This window comes from Vulpes vulpes, chromosome 11, assembly GCF_048418805.1.
Source record: "Vulpes vulpes isolate BD-2025 chromosome 11, VulVul3, whole genome shotgun sequence".
Classification (NCBI taxonomy): domain Eukaryota; kingdom Metazoa; phylum Chordata; class Mammalia; order Carnivora; family Canidae; genus Vulpes; species Vulpes vulpes.
Window position 1 is genome coordinate 38174000 of NC_132790.1, and position 22544 is coordinate 38196543.

At 40.3% G+C, this 22544-nt stretch overlaps 1 protein-coding gene and 1 non-coding gene across 2 annotated transcripts in view; one reads left to right on the forward strand and one right to left on the reverse strand.

Moving 5' to 3' along the window:
• Positions 1-8100: 8100 nt before the first annotated feature.
• Positions 8101-8207, forward strand: LOC112932352 (U6 spliceosomal RNA). The gene has a single exon (XR_003237462.1). It is a non-coding gene; the product is annotated as a U6 spliceosomal RNA (small nuclear RNA).
• A 4656-nt stretch (positions 8208-12863) lies between these two features.
• The window catches only part of RAB38 (RAB38, member RAS oncogene family), a 56639-nt gene continuing 46958 nt past the window's right edge, over positions 12864-22544 (reverse strand). The window contains exon 3 of the mRNA XM_026015263.2: positions 12864-13749. Within this exon, the coding sequence (XP_025871048.1) occupies positions 13597-13749 (153 nt within the window). The 3' untranslated portion in view covers positions 12864-13596. The remainder of the gene's footprint in view (positions 13750-22544) is intronic.

Genomic DNA, 22544 nt, shown 5'->3' on the forward strand with positions numbered 1-22544 from the left:
CATACATATACCACAGTGGGCTCCCTTTCAGGGGAGCTTAATGAATGAGAGCATATGTTAAAATATGCCACATGAACATCCTCCAAAACTTAGAGTGCTTGACATTCTCTTAGGATAAGAGTGTCAGATCTAATTTCTCTAAAAGTATGGTTGCTTCAGAAAAACCCTTGGCACATAGGGATATGTGAAATTGTCTTGCCTTGTGATAATTTGAATTTTAATTCATATCAGAATAATAACAGCACATACTCAATTCAAGATTCTAGGGACTCTTCTAAATGCTTCAAATAGATTTCAGTAGTTTCCCCCATACCTGCCACAATAGGATCCCAAACCCACAGTGGATGCCAGAAATGAGAAACCCTTATGTACTGTTTTATCCTATACATACATTCCTATGTTAAAGTTTAATTTATAAATTAGACATAGTAAGAGATCGACAATAATAATAAAACAATTGTAACAATATACTGTAAATAAAGTTATGTGAATGCAGTTTCTCTGTCTTAAAATATCTTCTTGCACTGTACTGACCCTTCTTGTGATGAGGTGAGATGATAAAATCCCCATGTGATGACATGAAGCGAAGTGAGGGACGTAAGGATTATGAAGCAGTGTTAGGCTACTATTGACCCCGCCACCGTTAGAAGGAGGATATCTGCTTCCAGACCAGGGCATAACTGAAACTGCAGATAAGGCAGGGACTACTGCAGATACCTAACAAGCATTTATAGCAGTGCTTCTCAACCTCTCTTAACCCATCCCCCTCTTTTTAAGTAGGCTACACGCCCAGCAAGGAACCCAACGTGGGGCTTGGACTTATGACCCTGAGATGGGAGACCTTAGCTGACATCAAGAGTCGGATGCTTAACTAAGTCACCAAGGTGCCTCCAACATGCTCCTTTTAATCGGAACTAAATCAGCACTCTCTGCTCTTTCCACCTTCTTTTACTCTCACACACACACCAGATTCTGATATGTCATTTCACCTAGCATCTTTGTACCTTCTACATTTTACTCCCATCAGCCATGACCCTCTATTACAAATCCATCCTGTGTAATTAACTTCTACATATCCCATCCACAGAAGATTTTTAAATCGTCTGAGATTTGTATCATGAAAATATTAGGCATTTTCGTTTTCCACACATAGAACTATAAGATTGAATATCTTCCCTCTTGTCATCACTGCTTTGAGATTTTAATACGTATCCATTTCCTCTTTCGCTCTTGATAATCATTGATTTAAGGCATCTCATACTTATTGAATATTTATAAATTGGCTAATGCTTTATATTTCTTTAAATCCCACAGCATTACTTGGAGGTTGATTTATTATTTTTATATTAAAGATGAGTTATTTAAGACTCAGAGATATAATAACTTGCTTAACAGTAATAATAGACCAAGTATTTGAAATCTAGTGTGGCAGAAATAAGGCTGTTTACTGTCCATTTCATTTTCCTGCAGTACATTTCCGAGCCACAACGAGGTGGAAGGTTGTAAGCTCTGGTCAGTTCACTGTGCGCAAATGTTATAGGATTGGCTTTAAAGTATGCTCCTCAGTCTTTTATGTTCTCTCTTTCTTTCTCCTACTGTACATCCAGAAACAAAGGACTGCAAAGTGGTGGAGCCACATAAGGGAAGAAGCCAAAATAGTTGAATTTCTGCTTGTAGAAGGGTAGCATTTTATAGTTACCTGGGACCAGATCACCACTTAAACGTATGTAGAAGTGATCCTTCATTATGTTGTCACTAATGGTTTGTAGTTATTTGTTTCCACAGTTATTATGACTTATCCTAATTAATACACTTTGCCAGTTATCCATTTATTGCCTCTGTGTTCCAAACCCATCCTCTTTTCCAAACCCATCCTCTTTTCCAAACCCATCCTCTTTTTGATTCTACAGCTGGATGCTACAAACATTTCTCCTTTTCCAGAAGGCACAGTGTAAAGGCTTTGCCAGTGCATGGTGCTAGAGGAACACTGTAGGAAGGAGGGGATTGTTTTCCCTAGAACCACTGCTGCCAGAGGCCATCTTCCTACCAGCAGACAGGTTTCTTGCCAGAGGCACTGGCAATAATGGAGACCTACAGGTGCACACCCTCCAGAGAGCTTCAGTGGGGCACCATCAAGCAACTGCCCAGCAAGTGGTTTTCTGCTCATCAGCCAAGGCATGAGGCATCCAAAAGTGAACTCTTCCACCATCCAATGGGCCTCAGGAATACCTTCTGCAACAAAGTGGGTGGGAAGTGGGCAGGCTCTGACAAGCATTTTCATTCTTTGGATGCTCTCCTTCAGCCACAGAAGTGGTGGCTTTTCCCTACACCTGCTATCCTGTGAAGTTTTTTCTAACTCTCTTAATAATTAATTTGTTTTTGCTAATTAATAATTCCTAATGTTAAATGTTCCCTGCTCAACTTACTGGATAATGTCTGTTTCTTTACTGAACCTTAACCAATATGCATGAAATAAATACACAACTTAAAAATTGGTGCCATCCAAATCTATAGTAATATAAAATATGGCCACATGGAGACATATTGAAAATAAAGTATTTTGAGTAAGCCAGTCTGGAGTTTGAGGACTGATTCTGTCACTTGCTAGTTCTGTGACCTCTAGAGGGTCTCTAAATATCTCTCTTGCTATCGAGATTAAGTAGCATATTGTACATCTTTGGCACAAAGTAGGTACCAAATAAATGGTATTTTATTTTATTTATTTTTTTAAAGATTTATTTATTTATTTATGATAGACAGAGAGAGAGAGAGAGAGAAAGGCAGAGACACAGGAGGAGGGAGAAGCAGGCTCCATGCCGGAAGCCCGATGTGGGACTCGATCCCGGGACCCCAGGATTGCGCCCTGGGCCAAAGGCAGGCACCAAACCGCTGAGCCACCCAGGCATCCCCTAAATGGTATTTTAAACACTAATTCACTATGAGGATTTTTCAGTACCTGTGGTTGAGCAATCTTTCATTCTCTTGTCATATTCAAGTGATTGTGTCCCCCATAGCCTCACTGTAGATCTTTGTGTACTTATGTCAAACAAAGCATTTCTAAGTGTAGCTTAAATTTTGTTCTCTCACGTTGTTTCTTTTGCCAAAGATTATAGTTGAATATCATTTCTGTTAAAATTAATCAGTATTTAAGGTGTTTATCAAATTCCTTCTCATGTTTCTTTGGGGAGATTCTCTGACCCCAATTATGCTTTCATAAGTCTTTTATTTTCCATCCTTCTATGATTCTGCTCACTATTCTTTCTTTCTGAAAGAGAGATTCCCAGATCATACTTTGTGGACTCTTAAGAATAACTGCTTCCTGATTTTTATAGCCAAACACCATCTGGTTAGAGCATTTTTTATATTAATTTTTAAATGTTAATTTAAATACAACATGTGGTATGATGTGTCTATTAGAACTTCCTCTACAGTAATTTCACAATATCACCTAGTCCCCACAAGTATTTATGTGCTTTATTTTTATTCTGTAAGCCTCTTGTCACTATTTATCTATTTATTTTGGGGATACTGACTGTTTAGTTATTATTAGCATAAAGCACCGGTTCTTCTATCAACTGTGTCTTTACACATTTCCCTAGCAGAAGAATATTTGAAGTAAAGTTTTCAATGCCTGTAAGAGTCTTCCATTTAAGTGGAAGCTGTTATTATTTATACATAAACCTTATGGTCAAGAACATGGACCAGGAGGACAATGTACACTGACACATTGGGTAAAAGTCTTAACTCTCCTTTTTAAAATTAAATATAATTAACACACAGTGTTATATTAGTTTTAGGTATACAGTATGATTTAACAATTCCGTACATTTCTTGATGATAAGTATATTCTTAATCTCCTCCATCTATTTCACCCATCTCCCCATCCATCTCCACTCTGGCCCCTTTGTTTTCTGGATTTAAGAGTCTGGTTTTATTGTTGTTGTTGTTGTTGTTGTTGTTGTTGTTGTTGTTTCCTCTTTTCCTTTGTTTGCTCATTTATTATTTTATTAAATCTACATATGAGTGAGATTATATGGCATTTGTCTTTTTCTGACTGACTTATTTCACTTAGCATTATACTAATTCCATCCATATTGTTGCAAATGGCAAGATTTCATTCTTTCTTACAGCATGAATAATATTCCGTTATAAAAATATACCACATCTTCTGTACCCATTCATCTACCAATGGACATTTAGGTTGCTTCTATAATTTGGCCATTGTAAATAATGCTGCAATAAACATGGAGGTGCACATATCTTTTTAAATTAGTGTTTTCATTTTCTTTGGGTAACTATCCAGTAGTGGAATTACTGGAATCATATGGTAATTCTTTTTTTAATTTTTTGAGGAAACTCCGCACTGTTTTCCACAGTGGCTACATCAGTTTTGCATTCCTACCAATAGTGCACGAGGATTCCTTGTTCTCTACAACCTTGCCAACATTTGTTGTTTCTTGTGTTTTTGTTTTAGCCATTCTGACAGGTGTAAAGTGACATCTTGTTGTGGTTTTATTTTGCATTTCCCTGATAATTAGTGATGAGTAGACAAAACAATCTTAAGAAAGAAAAAGAAAGCTGGCGGTATTACAATCCCAGATTACAAATTATACTACAAAGCTGTAGTAATGGAAACAATATAGTATTGGCATAAAAATAGATACATAGATAAATGGAACAGAATAGAGAGTCCAGAAACAAACTCATGATTATATGGTAAATTAATCTACAACAAAGGAAGCAAAAATATATGATGGGAAAAAGCCTCTTCAACAAATGAAGTTGGGAAAACTGGACAGTTACATGTAAAAGAATGAAACTAGACCACTTTCTTTTACTATACACAAAAAATAAACTCAAGATTAGATTAAAGAGCTAAATGCGAGACCTGAAACCATATATAGAAGGAATCATAGGCAATACTTTCTTTGTCATAAGCCATAGAAACATTTTTCTATATTCATTTCCTCTGGGAAACAAAAGCAAAAGTAAACTATCAGGACTACATCAAAATAAAAAGCATTTACACAGTGGAGGAAGCCATCTACAAAACAAAAAGGCAACCTACTAAATGGGAAAAGATATTTGCAAATGATATATCTGATATGGGGTTAATATCCAAAATATGCAAAGAACTTATACAATTGAAAACATAAAAATTACACAAATAATCCAATTTTTTAAATGGGCAAAGGACCTCAATGGACATTCTTCTAAAGAAGACACACAGATGACCAACAGACACATGAAAAGATGTTCAACATCAATAGCTCCACTTTTAATGACCATGTGGCATCTGAGTTACAAGTGGCAGAAAATCAACTCAATCTTCCCTGAAGAGATGAACAAAGAAATCAAAGAGGAATTTATTGCATCACACAACTGCAAAGTTAAAGGTTAAATCAGGATTCAGGCATGAATGGACTGAGGGACTCAAATAGGGCTTTTGTTTCTTCCTGCTCTCCTTTCTCTCATTCTTGGCTCTTCATCCATATTGGCATGTGCTCATCTGTCACACGTCCCGTGGTGTGAGAAAATTATGACAGTTTTCCATGGACCTCTTTCTTAAAGCTTTGGAGGGGAAGACATATGAGAGAACTTTGAATGGTTCAGTTGAATCACTAGCCCAGTCCTAGATCTCTTACTTTAGCCAGGAAGGATAAAGTACTCTGATTAACCCACTGTGGCCAAATGGGCAGATGATATCCTAAGAATCCTGCGCAGAATCATATAACATGTGTGGACATTGTTCTCTACCATTCTGTTTTCTTATCCATAAATTGTGAAATCACCCACCACCCCAGTAGGGGAGATCATGATGATGAAATGGCATTTTGTTTGGAAAAGATATAAGACCTGAGCAATAACTATTAACATTTATTATAAGATAAAAACTAAGAATGTTATGTGGTAGAGACAGAAATGACCTTCTTTTTTTGTTCTGTAACCATATATTTTGCCTGTCTTGTTAACCCATCCCCATCTCCTTAAGAAAATAGCAAAGAGCAGGGACCCATGACTCTTAGTCCTCATGTTTCCATGACAACAACTATCACAGAAAAAAGGAAAGAAACTAGCATATAGTAAGCACTATGCATTTTAGTAGAGCGCTTATTCAGAGCAGTCACTTGATAGCTGTTTGATGAAGTTCAGGGAATGCAAATTGACTGCTGCTCTACGTCTGAATAGGTTACTTCTTAAAAGTGCAGTCCAATCAGAAACAGAAAACAATGTATTGTATTACAAGTAATAGAATGCTTTGATATTTCACATTTGAAAAAAAAAGCCCCTCTCTCATAAGGTTCCTTTAAGCCCATTTATAAGAACATTTTTTTCTAATAGAAAGCATAATCTGGACCAGTTAGAAATTTGAATTCCAGAGTCTTATGTCTATCATTAATTACAGTTTGAAGGAGTACATTGCACTTAGGAAAATACTAAGGCCTGGGCCTGGGGATTCATATTCTGAAAATCATTACAATGGAACAAAATAAGTTGGTTTGTTGAAATGGAAATTTTCAGATTCATCTAGGCAGGGAGATAGTGCATCCACACTTCCCAGACAGATTTTGTCCTCATCTTTGAGAGTTACTTAAGCTTAGTTACTTAAGCATCCTCACCTCTGACCTCTTTTTGTTGGGATGTCTTACACTCTTTTCTCTTCTAGCACTGGGGAATATTCTGTTCCCCGGGGAGCCCAGAAAACGAAGGCTACTTTCACACTGAAACGGCTCGGATGCAGCCAAATCCAAATCCAGGTATAATACTAGTTCTGACATCTGAGAGTAAGTCATGAATTTGGCAATGATGACTCACCGGACAGATGCCAGCGGTGGTAAAGGATTCCTTCCTAGGGAATAAGAGCAGGATGATTCTCCATGGAGGCACAAGATAATGTACCGAGGGAGGTAATAACCACATACTGCTTTCTCCTATGGCCCCAGTTTTTTATTACAACTTTATTATTTACTTGCATACCATACAATTCACCTATTTCAAGTACGCCGTTCAATGGATTTTCGTAAATTCACGTCATTGTACAAGCCTTACCTCAATCAATTTTAGAATGTTACCGTCACCCACAAAAGTAAACCCTTAGCAGCCACACCTAATCCCCTTACACCTGGGCAACAATGAATCTACTTTCTATCTCTATAGATTTGGTATTGTCCTAATTTTGATACCTCCAAAAATCGATGCCATTTTTATCTGTTTTATTTGCATTATTTGGATTTAATAAATAACTAAGCATACAGAATAGTATCATAATAACCACATGTATCAATTACTTGCTATAGTTTAGGTGCTGTGCTAAGTGTTTTTCACATATTATCACAAGAGGACACCACCTCTCCTGATAGGTAAGAGAGGTGCTTAGTAGTGTCTGGCATATGGTAAGCCCTGTTAGCATTTCCTGGACTGGCTAAGAGGAGATAGTTCAGGATAATGTTTAAAAGCAGGGACATTGCCATTGGGCTCCCTGGGTTGGAAGGCTTGCCTTGCCCATCTGTAGCTGTGTGAGTTTTGGCAAGTTGCTCAGTATCTCTGTCCTTCAATTTCTACATATATAAGAGAGGAGATGAGTAATTCCATGTAGGGCAGCCATGAGGATTAAATGACATAATAAAGGAAAGCTTACATATCAGTGACTCTCCCATAGTATGTATTTTATAAATAACAGTTAACATATCACCATAATGCAGCATGTGAGTGATAATGGTCAAGAGCTAAGCAAGTATGGAAAGAGATTTGAATTACGTACAGTGGCCTACAAGGCTACAAGGCCGAGCCATTATGCTGATCCTTGAAGAATGAGTAGGGTTTCCAGGCCAAAAAAAAAGGGGGGGCAAAGGATATTGTTAACATCAGGAAGTGCTATCTGAACACAATAGTCTTGTGTGCCTAGATCCTGGTGTTTTAGGAAGAAAATTGTAGGCACACATGTTCAATTTGCTTAAACACAATTGGAGCTGTGGTCCCTGATTTAAAACCAACTTATGGTTTTGGAAGAGATATCTTAGTTTGGACGTCTGACCTCTCTCTTGATACGTGGTAAATTATTTACATATTTGAGTTGCTATCTTAAGATCTGAGAGCATAGTGCTTGCCTCGGCAGCACATATACTAAAATTGGAAGGATACAGAGAAGATTAGTATGGCCTCTGTGCAGGGATGACATGCAAATTCGTGAAGTGTTTCATATATTAAAGATTATAGGATCTTCTTGCAAAAAAATGTTTTTTAAAAGATCTGAGACCATGATTTAGTCATTTGTATCTCCAGAAAAATACCTAGCCAAATCCTGGAACTGAGTCATTATCCAATAAATATTAGTTGAGGGAGTAAGGGAATCAATAAATCAATGGATATTCATTTTGAAGACCATGAAAATAACAATTTTCTGTGGTGGATTAGGGTTAGAAGGACATTCTAATCTTACCATGCATATTTTAGACACCACAGTTCAGTGGATGTTTAGAAAGAAAAACACTGAATTAGAGATTCCGTGGTAATGAAGAATTGTTGCCTGGATGCTCTGATGTTTTAAGAACTATTAGCAGTTGAAGCTCAATCAAAAATGAAAATCCCTTGGGGTGCCTGGTTGGTTCAGTCAGTTAAGCAACCAACTCATAATTTCAGCAAAGGTCATGATCTCAGGATGGTGAGATCCAGCCCCAAGTTGGGCTCCCTGCTCAGCTCAGAGTCTGCTTGTCCCTCTCCCTCCCTCCATTTGTACTCTTTTTCTCTGTCTCAGATAAATAAATAAATAAATAAATAAATAAATATATATATTTTTTTTTAATGAGAATCTCTTAATTGGGAGATGATCCTTGGAAGCACTGGCAGAGGAGTAGAGAAGTAGGACAGGCAAGGAAAGGAGAGCAAAAAGGTTGTGATAATGAGCAAGTTACCACTGTGTGAAACCTTGCCTCAGTCCCAGGGGGACCTCTGAGCGTTCATAGCATGAGATTCAGATTTATTCCACCTGAGGAGGGGAGGATGCTGAAGAACTTACGTCCCTGTATGCCAGCCTCAGATGAGACTGCTCCTGGGGGTGCTAACTTTGTAGCACTCTGGTCTGTCCAATGTGCAAGACAAACACACCCCATGCATCCGTGGAATGCTTATAAGCAGAGATGCAGGGGACTGCGATTGGAAGCATGGTGCTGAGGGGCGTGGGCATTTCCTCACTATTGTCTCACTACCATAGTCCATGTCTTCCTTTCTCAGATTCATTTATGCCACATGTTAAGTTCAGTCTGTCCTTTCACTGATTTTTAAAAATATTTTATTTATTCATGAGACACGCATACACACACACACACACACACAGAGAGAGAGAGAGAGAGAGAGAGAGAGAGAGAGATATGGGCAGAGGGAGAAGCAGGCTCCATGCAGGGAGCCCAATGTGGGACTCAATCCCGGGTCTCCAAGATCACGCTATGGGCCAAAGGTAGATGCTCAACCACTGAGCCACCCAGGCGTCCCCCTTTCACTGATTTTTTAAAGGAACTTCTTGGTCATAATTCCAAAAGGGAGAGAGAGAGAAATAGAGAACTTAGAACAAAGGGTTGGTAGGACAAGCTAGTCTCCACTGCTGTAGTCAATCTTGAGACGATAATTGATATTCCACATTTCCCTCCTTTACCACTTCCATTCCCCTGACCAACCTGCTCCTAGGCTAGGGTCACCCTGTGGGGCAAATACTCAAGAGTTTTATTTCTAAGAGTATGGGTCCCGGGTTACTTGTCCTCAGCAAGATGCTATCACTGCAATTGCCCTTTCAGTTCTCACTAGGCGTGGAAGCATCAAGAGACACCCCAACGAGTGCCATGATTTCTCGTCAGACTCCTCCTGTTCCATTATTTAGCAGCAACTGTATCCTCTTGGTAATCGGGATGAATTACCCCTGCCTGTGTGCTAACAGCCTTCTCCAACAACAGGCCTGTAGGCACGAGGAGCCAAAAATAATCAGGCAGCAGCTGAAGCTATAGAGTTAGCAGAGCCCTTACTGTGTCCCCTGGTAGAATTATCAAGACCTCTAACTCTGCAGAACCCGGAGTTGCAACAAGGGGAAGCTTGCTTTCTTAAGTTGATTCTTTAAAGTGATGGTAGGAGGCTTCACTCCCAATTCCACCTTTGATGCTAGCTATTCAGGAGCTAGCACTAAATATACTAACATCATCTAAAAGTAGTACCACCTACTGAATTTAACCACATTGGTGTCATTCCCAGTGAAACACAGCAACATATTTACAGTCTCAAATCTGGTACAGAGAAGAGTGACCACTGAGCTTCTCGTTGATGCTGGTATCCCTTTTTGGCGGACACTTCTTATTGTTTTAGTGAAGGGAGTGTCTATGGGCTTTCCTGAGGAACATAATCAGTTGGTAGTTTCTCTGATATCACAAAATAAATACATTATAATATGCCCACCTCTCTGAGACCTTGGAACTCTCTTCTAATACTTTGCCAAGGTAGTTCTGGCATCTCCACATCACTTATTTTAGGCCAACATTGTTTCCAAGCTTCAAAGAGCTATTCTAGTAGCACTTTGGGATCAGTTCCAGGTTTACTTGCCAGAATGTTAAAAATTAACTCATTAAAGAGTGCTCTCCTAGAAACAGATTATCTATCATCTTGTGCTACATTCTGTCCTGATTGCATCTCAAGACCAAATCAAGAACATTCTCCAGATTCCTACTAGTACTTATTAGCCAGGTCCTATAGTTTGTTTGATTAATAATCCATTTTACCCTGCAACATAGAACATATTTTTCTACTCAGTTCATAGTGAGACCTGATCCTAGTTATTTGTCCAAAAGCAATGAGGGCAGTTGGTAGCAGAACTCGAGAAGGAAAAGTATCACTTTATAAAACATCCTATTCAGGTGGAGCATTCATGTGGCAAGTGACTTTTCTCCCCTAGGAATGGGCAAGGGTCTTTTTTTTCTGGGCATGGTTTCAGAAACATCTTTGGGGCCAAGACACTCTAAGAGTATCTATCCAAATATCTCCTCCTATATTCAGTGTCTGACTCCTTTCCTAAAAGAATTCTCATTTTAGTGGAGACTTGCTAGCTCTGTGTAGGGAGTCTCCTTTAAAACTCTGCTTCTCCTAAAATCAGATCTGAGGCCTGATTTTCAGCATCCATCATCTCTATCCTATAGCAGAAGGAAATGAGGATCACTTTGATTGTTGTTTGGAGGTCTTCGAGCTTTTACACCAAATCCTGAGATGAGTGTTGGCTGACTCAAGACTGTAACGTTTCCTCCTACAGAGTTTCTGGAAGTTAGCCAACTCCATGATGTCATGTCTTTCAAAGACAAGAACAATAGACTTTCCTTCCATCCATATATTTTTTAAGATTTTATTTATTTATTCATGAGAGACACACAGAGAGAGGCAGAGACACAGGCAGAAGCAGAGGGAGAAGCAGGCTCCATGCAGGGAGCCCAATGTGGGACTCGATCCTGGGTCTCCAGGATCACATCCCTGGGCTGAAGGTAGACGCCCAACCGCTGAGCTGCCCAGGCATCCCCCTTCCATCTGTATTCTATCCCAATCCACTTGATGACAGTCTTAGTAATTTTGATGCTACACATACAGTTTGTTAGGGATTAGCTCCACCATGTTGTTTATCAGCAAAGTGGTCCTTAGTACCACCTAGCTGCTGAATGATTCAGTTCAAGAAGCTGGTGTTGAGAATCTGCTTCTTAGGTCATCTTTGTCCCAGCTAACTTATTATGCTGGGGTTGGATTTCCCCATAAGACCCTGAAACAAGGACTTGAGTAAAAGTAGTTAATTTGGGAAGTGAACCCAGGATAGACCAGTAGAGGAGTAGAGAAGTGAGGAAAAAAGAAAAGGAAGCTCATGCAGGATGAGTCAGATGGAAGGTTTCCCCTATGAGAACCAGGGGCTTCATCCCACTGGGAACTTCTGTAAGGCTTCATAAAGCATGCCTCAGAACAATGTTCCTGAGGAGCAAGGAACCTAGGGTAGTCATCTCTCAATTCCTGTTACCATTGGTTGAGAGACATTAACTCCTGGAATTTCTCACCTGCCTGCCTCATGTGTCAAGTGCTCCAGAGGCCAGAGAATACCCTCTGGGAATGGGGTCACAAACATTCATAGTAAGAGGCTGAGTGGTTGGTGCTTATAGAAACAGGGAATGCCAAGATAATATTTGGGCAGGACGCTCAAAACATCTGTTACAAAAGATAAAGCTCCCGTGAGTATATTACGAATGTCAGTGCTGCCATTCTTTTCTTTTTTTTTTTTTTTTTTTTTGAGAATGAGAGAGAGAGAGATAGAGAGACTGTCAGTGTGAGTGGGAAGAGGGCAGAGGAAGAGGGAGAGAATACCAAGCAGGCTCCCCGCTCAGTGTGTAGTCCTATGTGGGGCTCTATGTCATGACCCTGAGATCATGACCTGAGCTGAAATCAAGAATCAGATGCTAAACCCACTGAGCCACCCAGGCACCCCTCAGTGCTGCCATTCAATGCCATTAAAAAGTAGTAGCTACCCACAGCATATCAGCACCATATCCATTGTGTAAACCAAAACATTATGATGTCTGTTTTGTTTCTTTGCATGTTGATTGATTTGGTACCTTTCTTGATGAGAATATATGAGAATATATTCCTCTGTCTAACCAAGAAAATATGGATACACTGCTTGGCCTAAATGTTGATATGAACAATAGACAGACTCATCTCAGTATAATAGTGCCCAGAAGTTCCTTTAAGTGTATGTTTCTCATCCTGTTTCGAAAATTCGAAACAGAATTTTAGAAATGGGTCTTGAGAACCATGGATACATAGTCAAAAAGAAAAAAAATCACAATACTAAGACACTTAAAGCCTTTTCAGAAACAGGGAAACAGCATCTTTTAATGTCTTATTTTCCACTTGTGAAAATATATATAATATATATTACATGAACAGAAGAGTCCCACGGCTGGAATCAAAGAAAGCTAACAGAAAGGCACATATGGAGGCAGGTCTTTTCATAAGTTTTCAGTTAAACAACATTTAGGACATCACAAGTGACAATAAAAGCCATAAAAGCTCAGGAAACCTGTGTACTGACTCTAAAGGGCTAAATAGGAAATGACTCTTAGGTCTGTTGAAAATGGAGGTCATCTCTGGAGAAAAAAAGTTGTTTCTACTTAATAGGCCTGTCAGCCCAGCAGAGAATGTATTGGAGTCTGGACAAAGGCATCAGGGGCAAAGTGAAAGCCAGTGCTTAACTTGACAGCTAGACTGCTCTTCTCCCCTTTCTCTTTAAGACCTGAGGCCTTGGCTGATTCCACGAAGCAAGTAACAGGGCCGATGCTGGCCTTGAAGAATTGTGGTCAACTACAAGACAGAATTTTGTAACAGACTAAATATTTAACAAGCCTGTAAACACTGTGCTGGTGTTGGAAAAAACATAAAAAAGAACACTTGCTTTTTTTCTCTTATAGGAAAGGTATAGGCATAGATCTTTGGCTTGCCACATATGTATCCCTATCTTGACATTTACACAAATTGCTAAGAATTAAGACGTGAGATAATGGGATTATTTCTGTCAGATGCCAGTGAAGAAGCCTACTAGGATTTAGCACAGCTGGAGCAGCTGACAATCTTGGGCGATGTGAGGTGGGGCTTCACGATGTCCGGCTCAATGGACTCCATTAGGTCACACTCGTTGGCAAGTATATGTTTCACCAGGCATCTGGAGGCTTCATCAATGTTGATATTCTCCTGTAGGGGGGGAAAAAAAAACTTTTCTTATCAATATACTAAAATAATTCTGGAGCAGGGTCCTATATGTGACAAAGGGCAGTATTTTTGGTAATTCATTGGAATACCTCTTCTATGTCCTACCCATGCATCCTCTTTCTATTCTCCACACTCTCATTCCTTCGAAGAACCTTCCTTTTCAGTCCTTCACAAAAGCAAACATATTTGTTTTGTCCCTTAGGAGAAAGTGTTTAGCAGGCTCACTTACTTTTAATATGTTGGATTTAACTTAGAGGGCAATTTTCTTGTTTTCACGTACTCTTACACACTATAGTGTCAGGTGTAAGACACGTATGTGTCTTCAGTCTGACTTTGGTTCATAATTGCCTACTGCCACATACTATTTTTGTGACCTTGATAAGAAATAGGAATAATAAGACACCTCTTATAGTGGTCAATAGTGATTTCACAAGTATTTTCTGGCTATCTGCCTTTCGATCAAACAGTAGGAGCACACTGCTCTGACCTCTTTGAAGTTACTCATGGACATATGACTTTCATCAGACGATGGAATATGAGGGAAGATGTGGCTCACTTTCATATAGATGTAATAAAAGGCAGTGCTTCTTTCGTCAATCTTTTCTCCCTGCTTCTGCAATCATGGAAGCACAGAGATGGAAATGCTCTTGACCTGGGTCTATGTATGAGGGTCAAGAAGAGACAAGTATCCCATGATGATGTATGTAGCAGAGTCAGAATTATGACCTTGTTGTTCCAAGCCACTGAGATTTAAGGTCATTACTGTTATATTACCTAGACAATCCAGGTGGATATAACTCTTCAAAGGAAAACATGAAACCAGAAATTTCAGTATGTGTTCAAGAATAAAATAAACTTCAATCTGGGGAAAATATGGAGCAAACATTTAAATCTAAAATACATTGTTTATGGAGATGCCTGGGTGGCTTAGTCACTTAAGTGTCCAACTCTTGGTTTCAGCTCAGGTCATGATCTCAAGATGGTGAAATCAAGACCTACTTTGGGATCCATGCTCAGTATGGAGCCTGCTTGAGATTCTCTCTCCCTCTCCCTCTGCCCCTCCCACTTGTGCTCTCTCTCTCTAAAACAAATAATAATCTTTTAAAAAATACATTGCTTATTCAGTTACTCCAGATTAAATCGTTCCTGCTAATCAGAAAACTGAGAAATACGGAATATTTACTACTGGCATACTAAACAAAAAACCTGGATCTCCAGTAAAGTCAAATGTGTAGAACTTCTCTGGGTGTTTCCTCATAGTCAATGTAAAGAGATAAGGATTTTCTTATCAAATTATTTTACTACAAGACCTTGTCCGACCTGAAGTATAACTTCTTATCTCTGAATTTTGTATGTGTGTCATGTTTGTTGATATATTTTGAGATCACTGAAAAAAGTCATACTACATGGAAAATGTAAGAGGTAGTAATGGTTTGCAAATGGTACCTATGGCTAATGGCAGTTGATGCAAATATTCATTAACATGTTCCCCATCTTTCAAGCCCAATCCTGAGTTCACCTGAGACCAAAGTTTAAGAAAATTTTTGGAGTTCCAGGAAACAGACTGATTATTTTCTCTTATTTACAGAGCCTTAGTGAAAATACTTTTTCTAAGTATAAAACAAGGTAAAATTCTGGTTGCTTTTTTTTTTTGCTTGTTTATAATGTTCTCGTTGTTGGTTTTTTTTTTTTTTTTTTTTTTTTTTTTGATAGTCACAGAGAGAGAGAGAGAGAGAGGGGCAGAGACACAGGCAGAGGGAGAAGGCAGGCTCCATGCACCGGGAGCCTGATGTGGGATTCGATCCGGGGTCTCCAGGATCGCGCCCTGGGCCAAAGGCCGGCGCCAAACCGCTGCACCACCCAGGGATCCCTCGTTGTTGGTTTTTATTTCAGGCCAGAATTCATGTCTCTGAGCCTCCCATTCCTCAACTATACAATGGTCTTTTTTTTTTTTTAAGGTTGATTGATTGATTGATTGATTGATGATAGACAGAGAGAGAGAGAGAGAGAGGCAGAGGGAGGAGGGAGAAGCAGGCTCCATGCAGGGAGCCTGACATGGGACTCGATCCCGGGACTCCAGGATCGCGCCCTGGGCCAAAGGCTGGCGCCAAACCTCTGAGCCACCCAGGGATCCCTATACAATGGTCTTGATGACAATACTTACTTAATGAAAAACTGCTTCTCCTTACAGGGTATAGTAGCCATTGATGCTTGCACAATATGTACACGCTGGGCACTTTACACACATAATCTTACTTAATTCCATTTAAAGCCATATAAGGTAAGAGTTTGTTTTTTCTTACTGATTTTGTTGTTATTGTTAGGCTGGGCTTTGTTAGCTTTAGCTCAAGTATGTGCCTCATTCCATGGAAGCCAGTCCACAGAGATCGGCTTCCTCTAGCCCTGTTCCTTGCTGAGTGGATTACTGTGCCTTCAAGTCATTGCCCACGCTCAGCATGCCTTCTGCCACTCTTCCTCTGCCTGGTGTCATGCCCAGGGGTCACACCTGAACTATCTCCTCTCAGAAAGTAATCTGACTTAGATGGGGCCCGGCTCTTTGGGAGAGACCCAGCTCAACATCTGCTTTTGCACCCAGCCACTTGTTTACATGAACAATTAGAAGCCTGGTCCAGGTCTTCTGCTATCTCCAATTTTAAGAAAGTGCTACTGGGTAGCCTCACACAGCTTTCCAGATTTTGGCTTCATGGGCCAGCACATCTCATTGAGGAAGTCCTACTTCTGACTGGTTTTTAGGTGCTTGCCAAGCCATTAATAAACCAACACTTGGGTTCCCATTTGGCTATTGCTTGTGTGTAGGGAAGGAGGCAACAAAATCTCACCTCAAATATTGAACACAAGATATTATTATGTCTGTTTATAGATAAGAAAACTTAAGTTTAGGTAGATTAATGAGACAGGGAAACTAAAGGACTCCATAAATATCTACTTTTTGCTCCTTTCTCTGCTCCTTTGTTGATAAGACCTGCAACCCCACCCCACTTTACAAGTGCCTCAAAATGCATATAGCATATGTCCTCCTTGTAACAGACAAGGAGTTAATGACTTCTCTAGAATAGATAACATCTAAGGTAGGACCAGGTGAGGATGACCAGTTGAAAATAGCATTTGTGTGTTCCAGACCATCAGCACTAGACATCTTGACACCAAGGACTCCTGGCTCCAAGGAATGATGCCTGTGCCTCCATCTAACCAGTTCCTGAATGCCTGAGAGGGTACGTACACCGGACCACTGACCCCAGCAAAAGCCCCCAGACCCTGAATAAAGATGAGACTCTTGCTCCTTTCCTTTCCAAGTCTCCTGGACATTCCATCTATATCGGCTCTCTCAACATCTTCAATAGACTCTGCTTTCACCTCATGCTGGCTCACATTTGATTTCCATCCTATGTACAGCCAAAGACCCTCTTGGCCGGTCCTACAGGACCCCCTCTGGCTCCTTGGACCTGGCCTGCTGGTATCATTAGAAAACTTCCCCAAGATCACACAGTGGGTTGGGGCCAAAACTCACATCCAGGTCTTTCTGACATCAAAGCCGGCTCTTACCATGCCATATTCCTTTCCAAGATTGCTTTGGAAATCAAGTGCAAAAACAAATAAAACATTCTTACTTCAGTGTTAAGGCCCAGTGCTAAATAAATCTTAGTTTCTTTCTCTTTCATACATTAGGGGAAAAAACATGTTTATGTGATAGGAAAAACACATTTTAAGCATTCAAAAGGGCCCCCAGTATTAAGTTAGACTAGTCAGTAGTATTTTTTAAACCTCCACTCATATATTAACATGCCATTTAAATAGGGTTTTCTTTCATTAATGTGCAAACTGGCAAAATCTACTAATGAGGCGAGTGAAATGCAAGTGTGGATAAATTTATAAAACTTCATCGGCACTATGAGAAAGACAACAAAAACCTAAGCCCAAGTAGTGGGACTACTTGGATTATCAAAAGATAAGATGCTGCTGCTGAGGTTGTTCATTAAGTTGAACACACCTAATAAAGGCTAATTGGTGTTAGGACTAGGATTCGGGACCATGGAGGATGAGGCTGTCAATAAAGGAAAGCATCAGAGCCAAGGAGTGTTAACCGCCTGCTTTCAGGTGGTACATACGAATAATGAACAACACAGCAGCTCTATAACATTCATTAGCCCATTCAATTGATATAATTCAGAGTCCCACTAAGCGGTAGACACACAAAGGAAAAGATGATAAAATAAGTCCCATTTTTTAATTGAGCTTCACCACCAGCAAGGTTTGTATAAACAGCAAAAATATAATGAGGTTGGAAAGGGTGTCTGGTATCACATCACTATAGAGCCTCGAGTGCTCAGGGGGCCAGGCAGAGTCACTGAGGACTTTCTGCAGGTGAGGTGTCAATAAACACAATATGATACACATCCATTACTAGAGAGACCCTTAGCACTCTGCTTGATCAATTCATCTATCAGTAAGTATTTAGTAAATACCTATTGGGTGAACCATGGTGCTGTTGCCATGGCATATCCAGTTCAGATTAGAAACTGAAAGCAGAAGCTTGGAAGAGGGGCAAATATGATCATTTATTGCACTCATTCTACAGAAAGGCCTGGTAGCTAGTGTTCTGAGCACGGGCATGAAGCCAAACTCTTAGCTCCTCCACTTTGTGGTTGTGTGACCTTGGAAAAATGACTTTAACCACTCCATGCCTCAGTGTCCTCATCTGTCAACAGGGAATTAAGAGATCTACTTTACAGGTAATTGTAAGTTAATGCATATTCATATTTAGGACACATGAACTATGTAGACAAATACTCAGACAAGGGCATGGTCTACATAATCAATACCTGTTATCACGATATTGTCATTTAATCATCAGTAGAACACAATAATGTGTGCATTCTATTCCTCCATTTTGCAGCAGAGGAGATGGAGTAACTGGCTGATCTCAAGACACACACTGGTAAGCAATGGGGCCAGGTGTGAGATCAAGGAGAAGAGTAAACACGAATACCTACCACAATATTTACCATATGCTTACTACAAGAAGCAAGGTATAAAATGTTAAGAGTGCTGGCATAGAGCCAGACACTCAGCTCCTCCAGAACAGTATAGTCTGAGCACATGTGTCTCGCATTTAAACAGTATGGGCACAGAGCCTCCAGCAAAGTTGATTTCTATTGCAGGTCCTACTCTCTTTGTATCCACCACTGACGTCACAGCCAAGGGCCTAAATGTGGGGAAGGGATGGCAACACAGAGCAAACTTCCCCTCTCCTTCGGTCCACACCTAGCATGGATAATCAAAACTTGCCTGCTAAAACTATAGGTTCAGACTCTTTGGGCAATGATATTGAAATATAATTGATTGAGCTATTTGGCATCCCAGTGGACACAGCCAAGTCCACATTTTCTAGGTGCTGTGAAAACACACAGCTGCTGGCTTAACTGCAAAACACTACCTGGGGACTTTTATTTGGATTTATTCTAGAGAGTACGAACATTTCCAGGAGGAAATGCATACATTCTATGACTTTCAAGATATGTACACTTAGACTGCATCTGACTGATTTATTACAAGTTGCAGGATGGTTATTGTGCACACTGTGTCAGGTTTATGTGTGCTTCTCTTTGTATCTCTGCTCAGAACCTTTTCATTCATATTAATTAAGCATGGCTGAAAAAAAGGCTTAAAATTCCTAACAAAGCAATTTAGTAAAAACAAATAGTTGTAACTATTGCTATTGTTATAGAGTGTCTACTCCATGCTGGGCATATAGCAGGTACTGTAGTTATGAAATAATGCTCACATCCTATCCTCAGAAAAATCTATTAAAAAACTAATCGCCATATTTTAAAGGTAAAGAAACTTTAACCTTTAACAAGGTTAGGTAACTTACCCAGAGCAGTATATGACCTCAATCTGTCTTTCCAGCTAAGATTGGCCTCACTCCACTTCCTATCCTGTTTCCATATATTACATTGTACTGTCTCCCAAGATTAAAACAGATATTAGAATAGTTTCATTTCTAAATCAGTTCTCAATCCTGGCTGCATATTCAAATCATTTAAAGAATTAAAAAAAAAATCTATTGTTGGGGCCCTCCTCCCAGACATTGATATAATTGGTCTAGGATGGGGCCCAGCATGGGTACCTTTTAAAAAGATTCTCCATTTCTTTTCTTTTTTTAAGTTTTTTTTTAAGACTTATTTATTTATTTATGAGAGACACAGAGAGAGAGGCAGAGATCCAGGCAGAGGGAGAAGCAGGCTCCCTGCAGGAGCCCAATGCAGGACTCGATCCTGGAACTCCGGGATCACTCCCCGAGCTGAAGGCAGACACTCAACTGCTGAGCCACCCAGGCATCCTAAAGATACTCCGTTTCTTTAAAATGTCCATCAAGATTTGAAACACACTTGTATAATCAGGAATGTCTTTAATGGCACTTTTTTTTTTTTTTATTTCAATGGTGAACTTTCTGGAAGTATCATTTAATAGAGTGATTTTAAGCTGCAGTGATTTTGATCTTCCTGTAGAGGATGGCATATAAATCTAACTATCTGAGGTCTTGGGTACTTGTCAGTTTTTTAATTAGCTCTTCAGAACATCTGTCTGGTGGCAAATTATTTAATCTCTGACCCCCCAGTGCCAGAGAGCAAAAATATTCTAGCAGAAACCCTTCACATCTGCCTAGTTAGAAACTGGCAAAGATTTCATCCTCCTCTAATCTTTCCAAATGCATCAACCTCAAACAAAACACCAAGTGTACCAGAGGCTCTGAGGTTAGGACACTAAATTCCTCAGCCCTGTGAAATTTTAATTAGAGCAGATGGCCCGCAGGATAACACCACCATTGGAAGTCATCGCGCGCAGAACAGCGGTTTTCATAGCCTTTCTCTAAGATTTAGCACTTGTTCATTGAGCGCATAAGCACTAAACAGTTTGCCTGCTTCCATTTGCTTTAGTTCCTATCTAAATGGGCGGGCACAGCAGACACCAAGCAGTATCTTTGTCTGCTTGGCACCTCTTCCTTCTCTCATCCCTAATATCACTCTCCCCATCCTTCCGATAACTGCTGCCTCCCAATCTTGAGCTTCTACTGGGGCGCCTCTAAATTGAGTCCTCTATCTCAGACGTTGTTCTCAGGAGTTGGCATTTCATTTAATTTTCACAACAAAGCTGAGGCAGGAGGCATGGTCCTCCTTTTACTGATGAAGTGAGGAGCACAGAGGCTAAATGGCATGCACACAAGGTGTCAAGGACTGCAAGGGGCAGAACCTGGCTTCCAGGACCAATCCTTGGGGCTTCTGTATTTTCTTTTCCCTCTCCCTGCTGACTTCTTAGAGTCTATGGCCAACAGTTGGTTGGTGCCCAGGCAAAGGTCTGCCTGAATCCAAACCCCACCCCCATGGTTCTACACTAGAGAGTGTGCTTCAGATAAACCAGGTCCTCATGATGCCCTGTCATCTGGCAGTAACTTTTAGTTTACCAGACAGGCTCTGGGAAGGACAGATGGAGCCATAGTGTCTCTGATTTCAATAACAGGACAGAATCACAGTGTCAACATGTAGATACTGGTGAAGAAGAGCAAAGTTCACAGATAAAATCAGCTCTGAAGACAGTGTCCCTCTGACAACCTCCCCCCACACCGCCCCCACCATAGCCCTGCCCCAGCCTCTGTCCTCCCTTCACTAGGGGTCCAAGTTCATTTCCTGGTCCCTTACAGCTCTCTTCCCCACCAGCCCTCTGGCAGCCCCAGGAACCCCACCTCAGGCATGAAACATCCCCAAGCATGCCAATTATCAGGGAAATCTGATAGCCCTGATCCAACCTGCTCTCATCGACTCATCCGGAAACCAAGGCAACAGAGAAGGACAGTGACTTGTCTGGAATCACACAGACTACCTCTCAGCTCTTGCTGTCTGCACACTTCCTTGTTTCTAGAAATATTATCTCTTCAGAGTAGCCTTCTCTCGGCACTATGAAATGTGTCATCAGGGCTCCTTGGCACTTTCTATCCACCTGGCACTTACCAGTGACTCCTAAGTGCCTATCATCTAAGTCCTTAAAAATGGATTTTATCTTATTATGTTTGTGTTCCTGGCTCCCAGCACAGTGTTTGGTGCATAAGAACTCTTTAAACAAAAATTACCAAAGTTAGCTGACATCTGTGGAAACTTACTGTATGCCAGGTATCTTTATGTACTTCACCTTAATGAACTAAGCTAAAACTCAGGAGAGGAAACAGGGATGGAGACTTTAAATTTTTTCCCAAGATCACACAGCCAGCAAATCAAACTTTTGGGACCTGGTTCCCCAGCCTGTGCTCAAACCCTTCTCCTCTGGCCCTTGAAAGGTCAACAGTATTAAATGGCAAACCTGATCAGAGCCGAGAGCCCTTGCTCTTAACCTACTGTGCCCACTCCTCTCTGTAAATGTCTGCGAAAGGAATGAAGATGCAAGTCCCTTAACTTGATAGCCAGTGCTTTCTTTTTAAATTTCAAAAATTATGAATGAGCAGTTGCAACATGGTATGTTTGGCCCATAGGTGTTTATTTTTTATTTCAAATCTCTTTAAATGACACATATGCATAGTCTACAGCTTGCCACCTACCTGACTCATTTCCTTAACTTCCTGGCTCCTGGAGGAATGTGAGTTCACCATTCCTGTCTCTTCTCTCACACCAGACTGACAACACTAGCACCAAGCAGACACCATTCCCAAGATCTTTTTTTTAGAGTTTACCATTCCTGTGATACATTGCCAAATTCAATATGTAGTG